This window comes from Neophocaena asiaeorientalis, unplaced genomic scaffold, assembly GCF_003031525.2.
Source record: "Neophocaena asiaeorientalis asiaeorientalis breed wild unplaced genomic scaffold, Neophocaena_asiaeorientalis_V1.1 scaffold96, whole genome shotgun sequence".
NCBI classification, from domain to species: domain Eukaryota; kingdom Metazoa; phylum Chordata; class Mammalia; order Artiodactyla; family Phocoenidae; genus Neophocaena; species Neophocaena asiaeorientalis.
This window is the reverse complement of record NW_020175831.1, coordinates 5,162,185-5,185,451: the sequence shown is the minus strand read 5'-3', so window position 1 is coordinate 5,185,451 and position 23,267 is coordinate 5,162,185. Positions and strand designations below refer to the sequence as shown.

Here is a 23,267-nt window from a genome sequence, read left to right as displayed (position 1 = left end):
GCAAAAGCCCATCATGCTCTCTCTTAACCTCAGCCAATCCGTGGAAGCCTCCACTGCAGTGCCGGCTGCCAGCATCCATGGAGGAGCATTTGGAGCCAAGGACCTTTTTCGGTTTGGAATTTCTGGGACCGTTAGGAATTTCCAGTATATCACCGGATTCTCTCCCTCTTAGTCTGCCATCTGCCAGATCTCAGAATCAACAGGATTATCCAGGAAATTCCTCGTCATTCAGTACCTCTGATAGCCAAGTTCAAAAAGAAACGTGAAGAATTTCTGGCATCAGTTTCTCAGATTCCCGCACTGTAGCTGCATACATGACAACGGGCGTGCAGACCATGATGCACTGTCTCCAGAAACAAAGCAGGAGCTAGCCATTCTCACCATCACTTTCTGCGACAAATTGCAACTGATGTTGGGAGAGTTTCTCACTAGAAAAGGGTGCTCCATGGCACTGTTCTGGTTGGCACAAGGCATGACCAGACTATATGCGCAACAAGGGCCAGATGCACCTGTCTTCCTTAGCTCTCTGTTCCAGCCTGCACTGGAGTAAATGCTGAATCAACATTTGCTCAATGAATAAATGAATGAATGGACACTTTTCAGGATGTCACTGTTTTATTCCAAGGTAGGACATGTTGATGAAACACGGGCTTACTTCTAAAACAAAAAAGAATTTACCTACACACATATAATGTATATGTATTCTAATGAATAAACATTCTTTATGGAAATTTTGGGCACAAAGGAAAAAATTTTAAGTCATCTGTGATCCCACTACTGGTAATATTTTGATGCACATCCTCACTGGTTAAATTTTATGTTGACTAAGTGACAGGAAACTACTGGGTAGTTTAAGAAACCCTTCAAATCAGTCTTATTGTTTGGGTCCTTTGGCGTTCCAGTGATTATATGCTCTAATGGCTGGGAATAAGGTTATCCCAGTATACATTTAACCCAGTGAAGGACTGTCACAGGAGACCTGCTCAGAGGGTAGTCACAGGCTTTTCTGGAGAGGGTGACATGGGAACTAGCTCTATATGCCATGGCTATCTCTTTACTTAGGTATATGGTATTCACTGCTTTACCATATACCTATATATTTCTGATATGGACCATGGGGGAATACAGGTGAGAGGATAGAATAAAGTAGTGGTCAATAAAACCCATAATTATTGGATCAGGAGCAGCAAATATATCATTTTATTTGAAAATAAAATAGAATTAAGCATAGGAGAAACACATTAAAATATACTTCCTACTGCCACTCTGTTCTCTTTTGAAAGTATATTGTCTTCAGTGGCAGTTGACTTTTTCTCCTCAGTGTGTGTAAAGTGTAGGTCAGAATGGATAGGACTAGAAAGAAGGTGGATGAAGGTGGGGAGGGGCAAAGGGACACTTAGTGGCAGGTGGATACTTTTCAGGCATGACGATTCTCAGAAACCACTTACCAGGCAGCTTTAAGTCACAGTCAAGAGATAGGTGCTGCTTCAGTAACTCAGGCACCACAGTCAAGAGAGGTAAATATGTTTCGTGTGATGGTGTGTGTGCTGTACTTCAGGTATTCTTTATTCCAAGGATCCAGGGGTGGGCTCCATGTTCTTTGAACACCATAAAATCATAGAGTAATTTCGGAGGAGAAGGTCCGTGGCTTTTATTAAACTCTCAAAAGTATCGATGATACAAATAGTTTAAGAGCTAGTTGCTGGGTTTCCAAGAAGGGACGGGGTAGTGGGGGTGGCAGGAGTGGCTGCATAGAACTTTACAGCAAAACATAGTCCATCATATCATACAATGCGTGATAACCAATGGCGTAACAGTGATTCGGGATTCTGAACGTGAGTCTATTAGATGGCATTCGATTTTATCTTCCAATTAAATTTCTAGCTGAATTACCTTATTTTGACATTATCCCACCTCTATTCTTACTGTTCTAATTCATCAGCTAGTTCTAAACAGTAGCATTTTCACAGGCAGCAATCTCTCTAAATTTCAGTGCATTGTCATTGTGTTTACAACACTGATTTCCAGAGTATCACGGATAATTATTTCATACTTGAGGGACTTTTAGGATTTACTTAGTAGTAGCAAGATCCAAACCCAACGAAACTGACTTACCTTTTCAAGGTGACAGAAATGACAGAGAAAGACATTTATATCCCCTCATCCTTTCAAAAATTATCCCAAAACAACAAGGAGAACAAGAGGGAGGATGGTTCGTAGATTAACAAAGAAAAGGAAGGTCCAACCCAAGTGCCTTCAGGGGGAGAGAGTGGAGGAAGGGGTACACCTGAGAAACAATGTCCCCCCAGGAGCTGTCAAAGCACAAGAACCAGAACAAGAACCAGAGGCATCAGATACCACAAACATGGGGCGAGCAGGAGGGAGGGGGTAATGAAAACACTGAGTCCCCAAGTCTCCATCCCCTCTCCATGTAGTCAGAGAACTACTCTCCCCCCATCTATTCAGGAAGCCAGCGTATTTGCCGAAGAAACTGAACCCCAGACTTGGGGATACCAGTTAAAGAAAAGTTAGCGTGAGCTGCACTTTGAAAGTAAGAGAATGAAGTGAAAGTCTATATCCTCAAAGGTGAGAAGCTACATACTCTTTTCTCAGAATGCCAACACCTGTGCTCACGCCATTACCAAGCACGAGATTGGAAAGTCCAGAGGAAGTGAGTTTAGATACTGACACATGGGGACCTGCAGCAGGACCAGCTGGCCGTGTGCTCACCCTGGGATGAGGTTTGCCATCTACAGACACCATCCCCAAGTGTGCATGTGTGGCGAGCGTAGCAATGCTTTACTCTTCCATGAGTAAGTAGACTACCAAGGATATCAGGCATTTGAGGAAACCACCAAATACAGAGACAAGGAGTTCAGAGGAAACAGACAATTCAGGGAACAGAAGAGAATTTCAAGGAATTATAATTAATATCCTCAAAAGAAGAGACCAGGGCTTCCCTGGTGGCACAGTGGTTGAGAGTCCACCTGCCGATGCAGGGGACACGGGTTCGTGCCCTGGTCCGGGAAGATCCCACATGCCGCGGAGCGGCTGGGCCCGTAGCCATGGCCACTGAGCCTGCGTGTCCGGAGCCTGTGCTCCACAACGGGAGAGGCCACAACAGTGAGAGGCCCGCATACCGCAAAAAAAAAAAAAAAGAAAGAAAAAGAAACCATAGTGCATCCATGAGAGAAGAATAGCATGCTATTAGAAAAGGAGCAGCAGACAGGAAAATGCTTATAAATTTAAAATATTATTATTCCTGGAAAGTAAGGGGAGAAAAGTCAATATGGGCAATGGGAAAGAAGAGACAAGAAAATAAGGAAATTGTACCACAGTGTTCATTGCAGCTCTATTTACAATAGCCAGGACATGGAAGCAACCTAAGTGTCCATTGATGGGATAGGGAGGGCGGGAGGGAGGGAGACACAAGAGGGAAGAGATATGGGAACATATGTATATGTATAACTGATTCACTTTGTTATAAAGCAGAAACTAACACACCATTGTAAAGCAATTATACTCCAATAAAGATGTTTAAAAAAAAAAAAAGAAAAGAAGGAAATCAATACAAGAAATCCAATTTCCAACCAATTGTAGCGCCAAATAGGACAGAAAAAATAGTGAAGTAGAAATTATTAAGAAAAAAAAGATTACAAGAACATTATACTGAAGACAATGAGCCTTCAGATTGAAAGCGTTTATCAAGCAGTGATGGGGAAAAAGTCCCAAACCAAAGCAGATTTTTGTGAAACTGGCAAACCCCAGGCATAGAGGATTCTAAAAGAGAGAAGATCAAGTACCATTCAAAGGATTAGGAATAAGAATGATTTATACTTCCCAAAAGCAACTTTGGAAGTTAGGAAACAATAGAGCAGCCCTTCGAAATTCTGACTGAAAATGTTGCAACCCAGAATTGTTAGGCAAGCCAACAATTGAGTAGAAGAATAGATTAAAGACATTTCAGTCATGCAAAGCCTCAAAAAAATCAACTTCCTAGGTGTAAAAGAAATATTAACACCCTTTCTCATGAAGCCACTGGCAGATGTGTTCCTGCAAACTGAGAGAGAAAAACAAGGAAAGAGAGAGATGTGGGATGCAGGAGATAAGAGACCAACCCCAGGAGGGAGAAGCTGACAGCAGACAGAGAATCCAGACCAAAGAACAGCAGCAGGCCAAAGCAGGGAGTCCCTGGGACAGGAAGGGATCTAATAAAAGGTGTGACTGGAGAGTTGTACAGGATGTGAGTCGACTTAGATGTTCAAAGAAATCTTAACTCCAGGAAATGAAAACATTTACATAACAAAGGAAACAATAATTGGATACCTAACTGGCTCCACAGCAAATAATATTTAGAGTGACAATCAGGTAGGCACTGTCTGAGACCCAGGGCACATAAGTTTCTTTGTGCCTCAGTTACCTCATCTGAACTGGTGGATAATAAAATTCCTACATCACAGGTCTGTTATGAGAATTAAGTAAGTTAAACGGTTGTAATTCTTTTAGGACAGTGTTGGGCACACAGGAAGGATGAATAACCAAGTGCTAATAATATGTGTCTATTATACAGAAATATGGAGGAAAATACCTACCAAATTAGATAAAAAAGAAAACTGAAGGTGGTTGTCTTTGGGAATCATGATAGGGGAAGGATGAGGGACCATTGTTTTTGGTTCTAAGTCTCTTACTACAACTTGAATTTTTAAAAACTATTACAGGTAATGTCTTAAATAGAATAAAATTAACTTAAAGCCAACAGCCAGCTCCAAATTTTAAAATGAAGGGCAAACACAGCTTTAATATGGGCTACTTTATCCTCCCCAGATAATTTATTAACATTCCCATTTGCTATGCAAATGAAATTATACATATTTCTAAGTGTATCAGTGGACCCGACTCAGTCTTTTAAAATTGTCAACACAGAAACTTTATCATTCAGTTATTTCTGCAATAAAAACATAATTAACTAAAAAACAAAGTGTTTATTGCTCTAAGAGAAGTGCCTTAGGATACTAGCTAGTGATACTAGATGTGGAGAAAAAACACGCGGGCAAAGGGAAGCAATTTGAACTCTACCTTTCCCCTCCTCCTGCCCTCTGATAAAGATTTTAACAAGTAATGAAATGGGAGACTTACAAAGTAAAAGGGGGAGACATAAAGGCCTTAGATCAAGAAAATACATAGACCTGCTTTTCCATAAGTTCACTTTCTCTTCTAAACTAATGAAAGGACAGCAGGAACCAGAGAACCATTTTGGCTCCTGATTATATAATTACATCACACTGCTCCCCAAAGATATTACACCACACCTATGCATTTCATGAGCAAGCTACCAGAGGGTAATAGAAAAAGTATTCCATGTAATGGATACTGCACCTGATCCTCATTCTAGGTTGCCTAATCCTCTGCCAAATTCTAGTTTTCAAGACACTCACTGCCTTGCTATCCGTATAAATTTAATCTGTCCTCCAAGCTAATATGAATTAAGATTTTTACAAGATAACTGCTAAGATATCATCATGTAATAGTTTGAGTACTTCTAAGTTGCTTTTTTAAATATATATATGTTTTAAAGGGGGGTTTTCTTTTGCCTGCTTTCATTTGAATGGCATCTGGTGGATATAGCATTCTCTAAATTCACAGCCCCTTCTCCCCCCTACCCCTAGACGCTCATCATTTTGAAATGTTGAATCACAAAACGCATTTTGCTCTGGGCCTTTGCCAAACTGTCACTGTATCTGGACAGCACAGCCTCTTCTTCAAAGAGGGAACAAAAGAGTCTGAACTCTGTCCTGGTGTGCCAGCCAGTGAAGCTAATTCATCACCTTGGGGACCCTGGGCTGTGCAACTGACCACCCAACTCACCCACAAGGGGTGGCAGTTAATCATTCCCTTGAATGACGTGGGTATGAAAACAGAGCTGATGGCTGCTCAGCAGACGAGCCTTATCCATCCTGCCTGCCCTGAGCAGTGACTCTTGCCGTTTTCCCATCTTCCCAGACCGCCGGGTTTCAAGAGATTCTGACCGAGGTGGAAATTTTAGCGGTGATTGTGGGATGCCTGTGTCATGACCTCGACCACAGGGGAACCAACAATGCCTTCCAAGCTAAGTAAGTGTTCTAATTGTTGTTATTTTAATGCATTTGCCTTTCTGTTATGAGCCAAAGGTGACGAATGCTAAAGAGTAAAGCATTAATTTCTGGCATCCGAGGCCAAGGCCACGCAGGCTTGGGTGCGTGTGTCAACGGGGCTCATCCATCTTTATAATTCCTATTCTTCTTTTAATTGCAAATTTGCCCTTCATGTCATGCTTGTTGATTTGGTCTGTCTCTGCTGACCTCAGTCAGATAACAAAGCTCAGATTTTAAAAGGTCTATTTTTTTTTCTCCCAGAATGTCTGCCTTCATGGCATTATAAGTTTCTTGGATTTGCTACTCTTGCAAGCTGGTTTTGAGACTATTAAAATAAAAGTTGAAATTTTATGAAGCAAAAGATCTCTTCCTTCCTCAATAGAATTTCTTCCAGGTTCTTTTGATGTTGGGTATGTAGAAACCACAGTGAAATAGAGTGACACAGAAGGCAGAGGGTCCCTGGTCCTGCCAGGCCTCATCCTACAGAACGGTGGGAAACAAACAAAGGAATTCCACCAATGCAGGTGATGTGAGGCACGTAATGCTCATGGACAAAATAATCTGTCCTTAAGCAAGTAGGACTGGTCCAGATAGCCATTGCTTGGTGGCTCACAATGTGGCCAAGGCTACAGAACTTATGGGTGCTGGAGATAAGACCAAAACCCAGGTCTCCTGGCTCTCATATTGAGGTTACAGTTTAATGTGCTTTTTGCTACCTGTCTGCAAACAAATTGATATGAGACTTCAGAGGCTAGAGAAAAACGTTTGGGGATGGAGGGACTAAGGAAAACTTCAAGAAAGAGGTAAGATCAGCTGTCAGATGACCAATTTCCAAGCCTGTGGAGCAGGTCTGCCTCTATAATCTGAAACCCCAGCAGCCCACTGTGTGTCAGCTGGTACCTTTCAGCTCGTCACTTGTTTTGTTCCCCAAAACACCTACCTACTGAGGCCTTGGGGTCCTGGGCCCTTCTATTTGCTCCTGATCTCGCAGATGAATGTTGATTTTGTGTCCCTCTATCTGCCTTGAATGCAGTAGCCCATCACTTCAAACTGCTCTTCTCCATGTCCTATAATTTCTTGACCCTCTTACCTTTCTGTGACAGTCACTCTGCAAAAACTCAGCCCTGGCTCAATCTAGCAATTTAATTTCTTGCTCTTCTGTCTAGACTTTTAAAGGCTTTGGGAGAAAGTGTCACAGTTGTGAGTTTAGGGCATACCCAATATATATTCTCCCAACTTGGCTAGGTGCTCAGTACTCCCCACCAATCTTTCTGGGTCCCTAGCCGGTTCCATCCCCCACTGTTGTCAGCGGTTATAGGTACCAAATGTTCTCTCTTCCTAAACCACCTCCCATTCTACCCCCCTCCCCCGCGCCACTCAGCAGATCACCTTGCTTCCTCCTTCACTGAGAAAATTGAGGCCATCAATCGAGAACTCCCTCAATTTCCTCCCCTGCCACGAACAAACTTATCTGTCTGGCCCCATCCTTTCCTCCTTCCCTCCTATCTCAGTGAAAGGACTGTCCTTCCTCATATGTGAGGCTAATCCTTCTACCTCGGCCTTGGATCCTTTCTCCCTCCCTCCTCTGGGACCTTGCTCCATCAATCTTCCTTTCTCTACCCCGTATCTTCCTTCCCCTGTCTACTGGCTCTCAGCATCCTAACAATATGAACAGTTGTCCCCCATCCTGAAAAACCCCACCTCCATCTCGCTTCTCCCTCGAGCTTCTGCTCTATTTCTCTTCTTTCCTTTCCAGCCAATCTTCTTGGAAAGTTATCTGTTCCTTGTCTTCACTTCCCTCCCAGGTGGCTTCCAGTTCTGCCCACCAGGGGAGCGGCCCTCAGTAGTGCCACCAATGAACAACCCCTTGTCCCAAAGCTGTTGGACACTCTTACTGTCCTTCTTTCTTGACCCTTCTTGCTATGAGACACATTTTGCCACTAGAGCTCTTCCTCCTTCCTAGAGCTCTCTCTCTCTTCCTTTGTCTGGGAGAGGAACACCTTCCCTCCACCTTTCTAGTCTTTCTTCTCAGTTTGCTTCAAGGCCTCTCTCCTCCTGCCCCAGGCTTCGCTGGACGTGTTCTCTCCTGTTCTTTTGCTCCATGTTTTATCCTTCTCGCTGGACCTCCACCCACCTGCTGCTCAGCCCCAAGCCCATACCTTTGGACCATAATTCTCTGCTTATCTCCACACACTTATTCCAGCTGCTTGAGGAGCACCTCCTATTTGAAGTCCCATAGTCACCCCAATCCCAGTCTCTCCCTTTTTCTCTTATTCTCTATCCCAGTGAATGGCACCGCCAGAAATCCACAAGTCACCCAGATTCCCTCCTTAGCGCCCCCCAAAGTCGACATCTCTGCATTCTTAAAGTAACCACTGCTTCTTTTGCATCCCTCCTGGATTGCTACAACCAACAGCCTAACTCTTCTCCTCCAGTCTTTCCCCCTTGGCGCTCCAGAATGCTCTTTATAATTCACAGAGCTGATCAGATCACTCCCCTGCTTAAAAGATGTTCACTGGCCTCTTGTAACTTTCAGGATAATGTTCAGATTCCTTAGTTTAGCCCTTAAGGCCCTTTTCAATCAGGCTCCTGCCCATTCCTCTGGCCCAGCAGTCACTCCTTGTCATCCCACCCCGACCCAGGCATCCAGGTTCCAGACACAAGGGGCTACTTAAAGTGCTCTGTGGGGTCCGGCTAGTTCCCTTCTCTCTGCTCCGAGTCGGCAGGTCCCCTGCCCAGAATGCCCTTCCTCTTCTTCTTTCCCCCAAACTCCTCTAAAAGCACCCCCCCCAGGGTTCTATCTCTGATGTACCTTCCCCTTGTCAATTTTCTGTGCCCACATCATTCCCTGGCTATAGTTTTTCAAAAGTGTGCATTGGGCTTCCCTGGTGGCGCAGTGGTTGAGAGTCCGCCTGCCAATGCAGGGGACGTGGGTTCGTGCCCCGGTCCGGGAATATCCCACATGCCGTGAAGTGGCTAGGCCCGTGAGCCATGGCCACTGAGCCTGCGCGTCTGGAGCCTGTGCTCCGCAACAGGAGTGGCCACAACGGTGAGAGGCCCGCGTACCGCAAAAAAAAAAAAAACCAGTGTGCATCTCACACCATGTTAGTTGCTGATTTACCGGTGTGTCTCCCCTCTTCTTGAGTCCCCGTGATGTGTACGAGTACCAGCAGCATGATAAAACCACAAAGAATGTTTGCTGAGTGAATGAATGAATGACAAATGCATGAATGGATGACGTTTTAACCATTTTAATATTGCCTTTCAACAAAGTTTCCTGATTTCTTCAACAAGTTCAACCTTTCATAAGATTATTATAAAACACAGGTTTTTTTTTTGTTTGTTTTTTGCGGTATGCGGGCCTCTCACTGTTGTGGCTTCTCCTGTTGCGGAGCACAGGCTCCGGACGCGCAGGCTCAGCGGCCATGGCTCATGGGCCCAGCTGCTCCGCGGCATGTGGGATCTTCCGAGACCGGGGCACGAACCCGTGTCCCCTGCATCAGCAGGCGGACTCTCAACCACTGTGCCACCAGGGAAGCCCTAAAACACAGTTTTTACACACATCGGTTTGATGTTGTACTAAAAACAATAGTGTCCCTGGGGCCTACTGAATGGTAAACTGTGCACACTTTCATTATAGGGTCTGACGAGTTTTTAGGTTTGAGCCCCTGTGCCTGCATTTCATTGCTATTATTATTTTAGGATACCTCTCTCTGAGGCCAGTGGCATCACTGTCACTGTGTCTTCCTCTAGCAGCCTCCCTCCAGCCACCTACCGTTCTGCCACTTATGCACAAAGAATTGTATCTATAAAACAAGAGTGAGCACCTTGTGGGTTCTTTTAAGAGTCAAGTACACAATATATGTACCCAGATAACAGCCCCTGGCCTGGAGACAGCCTCTGTGTCACACTGAGAGAGCCAGCCCTCCTTGCTAGTTGACCTCTTAGCTGTTTGGACCAAGAGTACACATCTAATCCAAACCCAGCTAATCATATTTTATCTCCCAGGAATTTGGACTTGGATTACCATGATATTGACTCAGTTAGCTGTTGAGGTCTAAGCTGCACATAGACTTGGAAGCTGAGGCTGCCATTTGGGGAAAGCTGTGTTGACCACGTCCCAAGTGGATAAACAAGAAAGCAAATCTGCAGGGAGAGAAGAAGCAAGCCAACATTCAGAGAGAAGCAGAGATTATACTATCCTAGAGAAAGACAGAGAAAAAGCAGACTTGATCCCTGGTTTTCCATATCTCTACTCCTATTTCCAAGAGACCCAGCCATACTTGTGACAATGGGCCTTACTCAGAGCTCCTGGCATCTTTTAGTCAACGGGTTTTTGTTTTGTTTTGTTTTGTTTTTGTTTTTTAGTGAAGCTGGTTCTAATTCATTTCTGTTCTTTGCAATGAATGGTCCCTGAGACAATAAGAAGAACTACAGTTTATTTGTTGTTTACTATCTCAAGTGCTCATCAACATCCTTGTATATAGATACTTTTGTCTCCATTTTACAGAGGGAACTGGGCCTCAGGAAAGTAAATAACTTGCCCAAATTCATACATCCAGCATGTGGCAGAGTGGTGTTTGGACCTGGGCTATCTGACTCCAAAAACCATTCTTTAACTACTTTATTCTACTCTCTTTCATGACTTTGTGATATTTATTTTAGCCCTTTGAGCTTCCAGTTTATCGGCTGACTTGCCATATATGTGAACTCTGGAAAACTAAGATATATTTTGACATCCAAAAACTCAAGATGTGGAGCCAAAAAACGCATAGAACACAACTAGACCTTGGTAGTCATATTTTTCAGTGCCTTAATTTTTAGAAATTGGAAACTGAGGTCCCCAAATTTCAAGTGACTTGTATTATAATGAACAGCTTTCACACATATGAGATAGATATTAAGTCTCTGATACCAGAATTCAAAACTTTTTTTGCATCCTCATACCACATGATCAAATCTACCTGTTCCAAGATGGTCTGACGTGTTTCCTCACAATGACCGATCTTGTACACAAGTTACCAGCTCATGGGATGTCCGTCAGCCCTGCCTCTTAACTGACAGAGTCACTTTTGAACTTAGAACACCAAAGGCCACCACCATGCAACCTCAGTTAAAATTTTTTTCAATAAATGCTGAAAGAGACCTTTTTACATCATGATGAAGGAACTACCTTTTTATTGATTAGAATAAGATTTATTCAGCAAGTGTGCCATTGTTTAGGAAAATCCCTAGAAAGAAATCTATATCCTTATTTCCTTATTTACTCCCCATTAATTGAGTGCTCTCTAAGTGCGAAGCACTGTGCTAGGCATTGTGTGGGAAGTATAATAGTCCCTTTCCTTAAAGTACTCAGTCTAACTCCAGCCTTTCAAGTGATTTGGAAATGGGATTTAAATGCACCAATTATTATGTGGCAAAGCATATGCTACCTTTTTTCCTATATAAGGCTATAAAGAAACGAGACATTTAGCAAGGGACAAATTACTATATAAAATGCAAAATGCCTCTACAATAAAAAGTTGTGATTTTAGTTATAGCACAGTATGATTTATTCTCTTAGCCTTTCTGATAAGTGAACCTTTGCATTTTCATGCTTTATTCTTAATTTTAAAGTATTGGAGTGCGTGCAGTGAATGATCGATAGGTAGCCAGGGCAGCGATCCCACAGTGCTTTGAAATTACTCTAACACCGCTCTCCTGTTTTCTCCGGGGACAGCGTTTCCCACTCAGCGCCCTCCCTATTACAGCTGCCCCTGATGATTAAATATCAGTACCAAGCAGCTTTGTAGTATATTCTCCTAGGAGACTTCTTCTATTCATTTCTAGCATAATCTCTTGTACTCATTTCTTGGGAATGAAAACCCATCTTGTCGCTTTCAGACAGGTCCCAGAAGTGAAATACGGGGGCGCATTAATCTGCCGTGACAGCCTAATCCCATTCCTCACCACCTCCCAACAATTCTTAATTTCCTAATTACCTTTCATAGTTTTCCTTCTGAAAGTTTCTGTCTTTTCTGAAAGCCATGGCAGCACACTTCCATTGTCTCTTTTTCAACAAATATGCATATCTAGGGAAGTTATGAAGGTACACAGTTCATAGCTATACAAGTTCCTTTTACACGCTTATTTGTGGTGCCTGTGCAAAGTGCTGGATGCCTATGGGGACAGAATTTTCACATTGACTTTTCTCATTTTTTTGCGGTACGCGGGCCTTTCACTGTTGTGGCCTCTCCCGTTGCGGAGCACAGGCTCCGGACGCGCAGGCTCAGCGGCCATGGCTTACGGGCCCAGCCGCTCCGTGGCATGTGGGATCTTCCCAGACTGGGGCACGAACCCGTGTCCCCTGCATCGGCAGGCGGACTCTCAACCACTGCGCCACCAGGGAAGCCCTGACTTTTCTTTTTAATAAGTTTCTCCTCGGTGTGCTGCCTGTCCAAAAATTAAAGACTTCAGTATGTTGGGATGACCTAATCAATAATGAGCATCATGAAAGATCACAGGTGTAAATCTTCCTGTGCTTAAAGGGATCTGGATTCTCTTCTGCTCTCCTTCTCTCGCCCTGTCTCCACATACCCTACATGTATCTGTAATATTTTCACAATTACAATGCGTGTGCCCCGGAGCTACTGATATGATGGATTTACTTACCACAGACAATTAAAGTGAGGTGTGGTGCTAAAGTCAATTTTTTTCCACATGTGATTGATTTGAGGGTTTTTTTTTCACATTTTACATGAAAAATGACAGGATGCCTTTACATAAAGTACATTACATGAAAGACACGTCCTCTTTTTTAAAAATGGTTTTATGATCAAGTAAGATTGGTCAATACTGCATATTACGTCCCCTTCCTGCAGAATCACAGTGCATATTTTCACATATTGATGCCACGGAGAAATCCTATAATAAAGAAACAGTTTAACTTTTTAAACCCAGCATTTCCCGAACATATTTAACCATGGGACCATTTTTATTTCTGCCTGTAATGCCATTTAACATTCCGAAGAACTAGTATTCTGTAGAATACATTTTGATAAAGTTTATCCTAACAGATAGATTTTAATTTTTGCCACTTTTATCAAGTGTTCTGACCATGGGCTTCACTCTTGCAGTCTTAGGAGGTCCATAGCATGTGCATGAGTAATGGCAGGTGTAGGTGCATTCTCAGTGAGCCTTGGACTGAGAGAGAAAGCACCAGGATGTCTTGCAGTCTTAGAAAATCTGACAGAGACCAAACCTAGTACTGTAAATAAAGGAACCATATGGAATTGGAAGCATTCTTGCTTAGATGATTTCATTCTAGACAAAAAAAGTAGAGTTAGTATCATGCTCCATCCTGTGAATGCTAAGATGGCACCTTGCTTGCAGAAAGATGACATCGTTAAGTGCAAGTCTGGACAGAGAAAGTCTCCTGCGCAGTTACAGGGGACTGTGAGCTTCCTGAGGGTGAAAGCCATGTCTTCTTTATCTTTGTATCCCACATGCCCACAGTCTCGCATTGCAGTAGTCATCAGTCCTTATTAGGTGAATGAATGAATGAATCAATCAATCAATCACAGTCTCTTCATAGCATTAGTCTGGTTCTGTTGCAAAATCTACGTATTTGTGATTAAATCAGTATTGTGTGAGGGTGGGGGCAATGTAAGATGGAATTACTAAAAGGAACAAAGAGAATGTGAGGATGAAGATGCTCAAACCGTGGGCCATCAGATGCATTTGCACAAACACCCTGAGAGCCCTCTGATGAAATGCAGCAGTTCCGAATCCATGTGGATCTGGTGGAGAGGAGAGGGCAGCATAGGAGGCACCAGTGTTTTTGTTACAAGGTGTACCCTGGTTAAAGGAGGAAACATCCTACTCACCCTGAAAAAAGAAAATATTTAGTGACTTGTTATCATGTAGCTGATTTAACTTTGTGAGTTCTGCTAAACCAACCTGATAAAGGAAGAGATGATATTTTGCATCTTGACCCTACTTTACATCAATGACTCTCTTATCAGGATTCACACCAGTAACTGGGGCACATCTGGCATGGCTAGTTAATAGAAACAAATCACAGGAATCTGAGCCTGTGGTTAGCAGTTATACTAGAAGAATTCTGAATTAAATTTTGAAACCTTCTTTCATTGATGACAACCAGCTTGGCAAAAATGGAGAAGTGAATATCAGAAATGTATAAGTTATAATTATCTTTCTCATTATGTAATGAGAAAAAGCTTCACAATTTGGCTTCCAGTCTAGAACTGGTACTTACTAGCTTTGTGACCTTGGAAAAGTAGCATAACTTCTCTGAGCCTTGGTTTCCTTATCTGTAAAATGAGAAAATAATACCTATTTCATGGTTGTTGTCAAGACTAGATGAAGTAATATATTAAAGTGTTAATATGTTGCCTAGTTCATGACAGGTACTTCTCATGAGAGCTATTATCATTAATAACATTATTTTAAAATGTTAACACACTTATTATGGTCAACCTTCAGTTTGAACTATAATCTCTAGACATACCACCACAACTTTATTAGCCAAGCAACTAATATTTTTTATGCACCTACTCCATGCCAGGCATTTGGATTTGACATGCATATAAAACATCCTAGAATTTCAAAAGCCAAGACAAATACAGCTAAGACACAATACAGTGTGCATTTTGAAAAATGTATTTTCATAAAAATGAACTCTATGTTAGAAAAATAGTGACAAATGTTAAATATTAATCACTTAATGCTAAGATTAGCCTAACAAATTTTCACATATTAAATGATATAGATTAAGGCAAGATTTAAAGAAATAACACCACCTGATTAAACTCTAGTACCCTGCTTACTAACCCTATTCCTAATAACCCCTAACCCTGCTGTTTTATTCCAACATGTGGTCAGCTCTGAGTCTTTCCAGAGATCACAGGTCCCCTGCACCCCCAAACCGGCCATGATCTTGGGCCTCCTCATGCTGGAGCTAGAGGGCACCTTATGACTGAAATCCCTCACGTGGTATTACATGCAGTCTTTGCTCCTCTCACTAAAAGGGCAGACTGTGATCGGGCAATGTCTGTCATTTCCAGGTTAAGGCCAAATTGCCCTTTCAATGTCCACACTCTCTGCAATTAGCAAGAAGGAACACAAGGACCTTCATGTGTCCTTGGCTGCCATCCCACGACTGTCCCTTAAACCATAGGATTCTCAGAATGTCTCTCAACTCTTAAGATGCTCTAAATGCTACTTCAGGAGAATTGGAAATGAACACACTGGAACATTTTAAATGAGCACTTGCCAAACTGACATTGTTGAGGAATGGGTTGTTCTACATAAGCAAAATATACAGATAATTCAAAATTATCCTTTCAAGTATCAATTAACATTTTATTTATTTAAAATGGAAATGTCTATGTGTTTTCATTGTTGATTAATAATTAGTATAGACTACAATCTACTACATGGCAGGCACTATGATAGGCACTTACAAGTATTTTATTGTATGCTCCTAAATAACAAGTGAGGTAAAGAGTGTTATCATAATTTTAGAGACAAAGAAACTGATGCTTAAAGCAACCAAGTAATGACCCGAAACTATTACCAAGAGCTGAGTTCTGACTCCAAATCCAGGAAACTTTCTGGAGTTCGACATTGAGATATCACAGTGTGACTGTAGGTTGGAAAAGCTTGTCAACCTTACCTGTAGAAGCTTGTCAACCTTACATGTAAAGCAGATTAAATGGGTTCTACATAATATTCACAAGGTCTTTTCCCATGGAGCCTCAAATACATTTGGTATATGACATTCGTTCTAGACACTCAGAAGCTTTATAAGGTTTAGCTCATGAAGCCTATCCTGATCCCCAAAGCCAGGAATTATGTCTCTTGTCCTCAGATCATCCAAAGCACTTTGACTGGACCTGGAACATTTTCTGTGGTATTTATATTATGTGCTCTGTGCATTATTTTCCCGTAGGACCACATCTCATCTCCCTTACTAGTCTGTACATTTCTTAGCAGCGTGGGCTGTGTATTTTTCACGGTCGTATCATCCACAGCATCTAGCCTAACACAGAGAAGATTCCCAAAACGTTTACTTAATACATTCGTGAACTACACAGGTGGTTACCTGAGAATGTATCTGCTCATGGTCCTTTGCGGGAGCAGGATAAACACGTTGATCCAAAGAGCCAGTGCCGGGGGATCGTTGACGGGTGAAGGGCCTTGGTCACTCACACATCTGTCCTCTTTCAGGAGTGGCTCTGCCCTGGCCCAACTCTATGGAACTTCTGCTACCTTAGAGCATCACCATTTCAACCACGCAGTGATGATCCTTCAAAGCGAGGTACAGACCTAACATTCTGCTTCTCCCCTTGAAAGAAAACCAATGAAATGATGTTTCCTACTTCTCTTTCTTTGCAATGCCACAGGAAGATACAGAGAATCGGCACTATTGGACCTTTTCTGTGTGGCTTTTTAAAAATTCTTTCAGATGCTTGACCAAGGACCTTGTTCAAATTCGTCCTGAGCTGATTCATTTGGGTTTTATTATCGGTTAGGAGGCTTTTCAGATTCACTTAGCAGAGCAGACTGCCACAGCTTGTCACCAGAGCATGGCCTTACCTTTCTTAACAATACAGAAGCCCACTAACAGATCCAAGTAGTGAGTGGCCCAACATCTCCATTTTGTGAAACCCATTTAAAAAGATGGTAGAAGCAGAAACAGGGTGAGAAAGTTACACTTTATTCGCATAATTGAGAAACCTATAAAAGATGAGAGAGCTTAAAATTGCTGGTGGGACCGATTTGAAAGTGAGAACTGCAACTAAACTTGAGAACCAGGGCTGCAGCCATATGCCTTATTTTGCTTCATGTGCATTGCAGGAGTTAGAAGTAGTTGGTCTTTTATACTTTTAGCACTCCATGGAAAAAAAGTAAAATCGCTAACTGACTCTGGCTGAGGCGTCTGAGTTTGAAATTGCCAAGAAAGGATCTGCTTAATTTTCTGCAGGCATACAGACTTTTTTTTGAGGCCAGGAAGGGATCATCTGTTCCCCATTATTTGTCAGTTCTCTAGCTGTGCCATTAATTATTATTATTATCATCATTAAGGCCCTGCCTTGCTGGAATAGCATCATTAAATATGGAGGGTTTTTTCCTCCAGCCTATCTTGAGAAAGAGTGTCTTTTGCAATATCACAAAAGCCTTCTTCGACCCCATAAAGGAGAGTCGGCACTCCGGAACCTGAGTGCAGCTGCAGAAGGCAAACCCGCTGGGGGAGATGTATTTGCAGTCAGGAATGAAACATCAAGGGTTAGGCTTTCAGTAACTCTGACAGAAACCAGTATCCCAGCATCTGCGGCTCTGGAATTTTCCTATGAAGGCCATGTTTTAGCTGCATGCTGTGGCAGAGGGAAGTAGGAACAGGAGGAAACTGGGGTCGGACTATCTTTTCTGTACTGGTAGTGTGATGGGTTTACACCCCTGAGGCCAGACATTCTCACCTTTGTAATAATAGATTATATACAGGAGGTCAGGGTTTTCTTAGAAGGTCATTTGCTTGTTTCTCTGGGAAAACAAACCCCACTAACTCAGACTTTGTCTTCATATAAACAAAATACATCAGCTGCACTTCACTCCAGGGGTTCTCTTTGAAGAACGCAGAATAACAGTAATGGAACCAAGCAGTGGTGTGTTCAGGCTCTGCCCTGACGCTCCCCCCGCCCCGCCCCATCCTGCCCATCAGAAAGGCAAAAATGCAGATGTCATCACCACCCCACTTTCCAAATAATGCAGAGGCACAGAGAGGTTAGATAGCTTGAAGAAAGTTGCTCCAGTCCTTTCTTCCTCTACATTTTTTTTTTTTCCATCAATACCATTCCTCCCTAAACAAGGAGTAGAAGTAGTGTTTTAGGGAGACTAATCTATTTTAGAGACCAAACCCTTGAGGCACTGTAGAAGGCCAATTTACATGTAAGCAATACAGTGATTGCAAATTAACTTTTATTATTATTATTATTAAAGCTGACCTGGCTGGCTTTGTCACTCTCTTAACTATAAATTGTGTTAGGTTACTTTATGTCCTTTAAAAGTAGTAAAATGCACTCTCAAAATAATCAAGATCCTCAAATTCAGACCAACTTCCTCCTGGACTCCACATTAGGTTTTACTGTAACTGGCTCCTAATAGCTATATTTCTTTCCCTGAGAGATGCTAGATGTGTGGCTGGATCCAGATGACCACTTTTCCAGAGGTCCCAACCACTTTTTCCCAGGCCCCAGTACACCAGCCTGTGATTGATCCATGGGGCAAGGCTGAGGCAAAGAACGCTGGGCAGAATTATGGTGTGGCATTCCTTTAGCTATTATTCTTCTTCCTAATGGCTGAATTAAGGGTCTGGAAGAGTTCATTTGAAAATTATTATTAATACTGGACCTGGTCCCAGGTGGAACCAATATACTTTAGTCTCTAAGGAGTGGTGGGTTCCCCCAATGAGATAAATTAACTCAAGGAAGCAGATTATCTATCATCTGGTACCTGGTAGGTAGTAATTTACCAATTGATATTCTGGTTCCCTGGAAGAATTAATGTACCTCTCGTTGGAAAATATTCTCAGGCAGTCATTTCACTGCCTTCCTTCTGCACCATCTTTTGGCCCTCAACGCTAGGTTTAAAACTGGTCCAGTTCCCAGACCACCTGTTTATGAGTTCATATCTCATGCTAAGAAAACCTGACAAATGAAAAGTCTTAACTTTCAAAGCAAATTAAGTGAATTGTCAGTCATTTAAAGAAGGATTTTTTCAGGAAGCAGCCGCATAGCACAGGGAGATCAGCTCGGTGGTTTGTGACCACCTAGAGGGGTGGGATAGGGAGGGTGGGAGGGAGGGAGACGCAAGAGGGAGGAGATATGGGGATATATGTATATGTATAACTGATTCACTTTGTTATAAAGCAGAAACTAACACACCATTGTAAAGCAATTATACTCCAATAAAGATGGAAAAAAAAGGATTTTTCACACTTTATTAAAAATACTGTGGAACTGTCTAGTGTGGCTAAAACAAATTTGGATGGCAAAAGGTGTGCTTTTCAAAGGTATGGAGACACAGGTGTACTTGCAGGTTGTTCAAGGCCAAAGGCATCTTTAGAGCCCTCCTATGCCAAGAGCAGTATCTTATACATTCTAGCTACTCAGTAATTATTCACTGTCCTGAATTTCACACACTCCATCCAGACGTATCTTCACAGCTTAACACAGGGTTTCTCAACTTCAACAGAATTGTCATGTTGGGCCAAGTAAGTCTTTGTTGTAGGGTCTGTAGGGTGTACTGTAGGATGTTTAGCAGCATCCCTGGCCTCTCCACTAGATCCCAGTAGCACCGTCCCTCAGTGTGACAAGAAAAATGTCTCTAGACATTGCTAGAAGTGCCCATTCCCAAGATCACCCCCATTTGTACCACTGGTCTAATGTTTCTTCTCTTCCTTGAAGTCATTTGTTGCCAGAGCAAATACTTCCAAAAGGCCAACTTAAGTCTTTACTAGTGAGACTAGTATGTATTGATATATTGGGGTCAGAAAGATTCCTGAAAGTTTTGTCAGCTTTTCTGCTCTGTAATTCCACAGGACGTGGGCAGTTAAATGGAGTTGTTGGCGCAAACGTGGCCTGAGGAAGATGAGTTCAAACACTCTTCAATTTTGTCTTCAAGACTAAGCATAATAAAGTGTCCCTTGGTGGTCCTCCTCAACAATGATTGTACTCCTAGCTTTGCTATGTTTGCCAGGGAATCTGTTTGTAGTTGCACAAAATGTCATTAAGCTTTTTAGAAAATGATTTTATCATGTTTCTAAACCTTTTTTTAAAAAAAAAATAAAAAAAGGAAAAACATGTAGTTACCAAGCTCAGATTTAACGTTGTCTTTTGTGACTTTGTACTTTCTCGTTCCAGGGTCACAACATCTTTGCTAATTTGTCCTCCAAGGAATACAGTGACCTTATGCAGCTTTTGAAGCAGTCAATACTAGCAACAGACCTCACGCTGTACTTTGAGTAGGTATTGGCATTTGATCTATTTGACAAATGGATATCTAAAGTTTCAAGCTGTAATTAATTTTCAGGTCCATATTGGGGATTGCCTGTTATTCTAGCACTGATATCAATGTGTAAATGACCTAAACTTTTTGTTGTTGTTTTTTTCCCCTCATCTAAGAGAACTTCATTAGTGTGGTGTCTATAAAACAAGACAATCAGGGCTACAATCACGAGATTTATATCTTTCCTCTGTTTTATGAGCCTTGTTTGGGACTCTTGGCTGAAACTAAGTGATGGCCATTTTTATTTTAGAGACTGGCTAAGATTGCTATTTTAGACTATGATTTCCAGTTAGATCTCTAATGGCAATGATGATGCTAATGAAAAAGATTTGTTGCTGAAAGGATGACCAGAAAGCCCAGCCTTCATTCCTTGCCTCTCCTCTAGCTCTCTTTCTCAGAAGAGCCGTCCTCCTTTTCCCAAAGCTCAGGCCTCCATCTGAGCTGGCGATTCCATCCCGCTCGTTTCCTGTGAGACCCGCTCCCTCGGGTACCACCTCTTTTGGCAGCCTGGTTATCTCTTCCTTCACTGATATGCACAGTTTGCTCTGGTCTTGAAGACCAAACAACTTCCCTTCCTTAAAAAATTCTTTGACCTGACCCCTTGGTCTTTAATTGCTTTTCAATTTGCCTTTCTTTTACTGCCCACCTTTTAAAATAAATGGAGCGCATGAGTACCTTTATTTTCCTAACACCCACTTACACTTTGGAGACCAGCGTCCACCTTCACATTCTACCAGCGTTGTACTTTCAGAGGTCACCAGAGACTTCCTTGTCCCCAAATTCGATGTCATTTACTCATTTCTGATATTTTCTAGCTTCTTTGAGACATCTACAGGTTTACTGATTTCTCATTGTCAATTTCTACTCTCTTTTCTTCCGCAACATCCATCTGCCTTCCTCTCTCCTTTTCTGGATCCCTTATAGATTTCTTTTCTCCTTGCTTCTACGTATGAGTTCCTGAACCCATGTTCTTCTTTCTCTACTCTACTCAGATTCACTCCCCTGGCCTCAGTGCTATATTACCTCTATAGAGGCACAGAGAAGACCCTGAAATTCTTCACTCTAATACTACCTCACATTCTAGACCTGCATCTCCAACGCCCATCTTAAAAGCCTTCAGTGGCTTCATTGCTTTCAAAGCAACCTCTAAACTTGGTTCGCATTTCAAGGTTCTCTCTCCATAATCTGCCCCCAACTATTTTTCATTCTTATCTTCCACTTCTCTCCAACATGATTTGTACTCCAACCAGACAGGTCTAATGTTACCCTTTGTTTTTTGTTTTTCAGAAAAAATAATCCTTTTTGTTAGTTAACTGCATGTTACCCTGTGAAAACACCTTATGTGATGGCCCTAGTTCCCCAATTATCTCACCGTTCCTACATGGAATCCTCTTCCTCCACTTCCCCATCTGGCTGAACTATCTTCTACCACCTTTTCCAGGAAGCCTATGTCACTCCCTTTGAATTTTATTGTACTTGGCATTGCATCAGTTAGAATTAGATTCAATTGTAAGGGACAGGAAACCCAAAATAACAGGAGCTTACTTCTTTGTCGCATAAAAGAAATCTGGAGATAAGCAATCTGCAGTTGGCAGAGTAGCTACATTAAGTCATCAGGGACCCAGGCTACTTTATCATTCTGTACTGCCACCTTCAAACACATGGTTTCCACCTGAGTCCAAGATAGCTGCTCATTTTCCAGGCAAAATGTCCACATCCCAGTTATCAGAAGGAAGGAAGGGACAAAAAAGAAAGGGGCCAAAGGTGATGCAAGTTATCTTTTAAGAGAGTTTTCTGGAAGCTTCACATAACAATTCCACTTCCATTTCATTGGTCAGAATTTAGTCACTTGGCCATCCCTAGGTTGAAGGGAGGTTAGGAAAGGAAGGCTTCATTTTGGGTAATTATATGCCCTGCTAAAGTCTAGGAGTTCTATTACTAAGAAAGAAAGGGAAGAGAGATATTTGAGTAGACAACTGATAATCTATGCCACAGGTGTTTATTGCTGGTCTCTAGTGAATGGGTTATGACACAGCACAGTGCAAGGAGTAAAAGGCTTTGGAATTATATTGGTCTGGATTTAAGTCTCGTTCTGGCATTCCAGTTAAACCTGGTGTATTGAGCCCAAGTGTCTATGTCCTCTCCCTTCTGAAACGCCAGTAAAATGGCACCATATAAATTTAAAAGCAAAAACAAAAAGGCGTAAATCAGAGAACCAGAGAGGGCCCAAAACAACTGATAAGAGATACTCCATTTGTGGAAAATGGAAGGCCAGCTGATGAATGTAACTGATCTGGCAGAGTGGAGTGGAAAGTAGGACAGCTCTGAGAAGCAAGCCAGTTTGTCTTGCAGAGCCTTGCTTGGGGCTTAGAGACAAAAAGTACCAGTGAAAAGTGAATGCGACGCTCACAGCTTAAGACAAGGAAATTACTAAAAAGTCAGTTTTCAGAACACTCAGAGCCCACTAAGTCCTCCACCAACCTAACCAGATAACTGCCTTTCCTCTCCCTGGAGAAGGGCAGAGGTTTATTCTCTGGAGAGATGAAAGAAAGCGCTCTGGACTGAGAAAAGTTCAAGGTGAGAATGAGACACAGAGCTCAGAAGAAGGGATGAAATCAAATGGAACAGGTCTCTGTATTAAAACCGCAGGCCCACAACCCAGTCACCCAGAGGCCAGAATCTGTAAGCCACACATCCAGGTTTCTCAGATTCAGCAAATGGAAGTATAGGAAGTGCAGTTAAATTTGAATTTCAGATAAACAATGAATAATTTTTAGTATAAATGTGTCGTATGCAATGTGTGTGTGGGACACACACATACAACTCCTGCTTAGCCTTTTAATGCCGTACTCTTAACATGCAGATAGCAAGGATCACAGAACATTTTATGAAAGTCTCGCATGTGAAATGCAGAGACCAAAACAAACAGAAAATAAATGGAATTCAGAGAAAACAGGGAGAGGAAGAAAACAAAAACCAAAAATTGTTGTTAATATCCTTAGAGAGCTAAAATATTGCCCCCATGAAATAAGAACAGAACGCTTTAAAAAATAATAGGAGCAAACTGTA

The 23,267-nt window shown here is 42.2% G+C and overlaps 1 protein-coding gene across 1 annotated transcript in view; it reads left to right on the top strand.

The window, feature by feature from the left end:
- Nucleotides 1-23,267, top strand: part of PDE11A (phosphodiesterase 11A) — a 406,648-nt gene that overhangs the window by 329,640 nt on the left and 53,741 nt on the right. Inside the window, exons 13-15 of the mRNA XM_024732913.1 lie at nucleotides 6,001-6,110; nucleotides 16,362-16,452; nucleotides 20,054-20,154. Coding sequence (XP_024588681.1) covers nucleotides 6,001-6,110; nucleotides 16,362-16,452; nucleotides 20,054-20,154 — 302 coding nt within the window. The remainder of the gene's footprint in view (nucleotides 1-6,000; nucleotides 6,111-16,361; nucleotides 16,453-20,053; nucleotides 20,155-23,267) is intronic.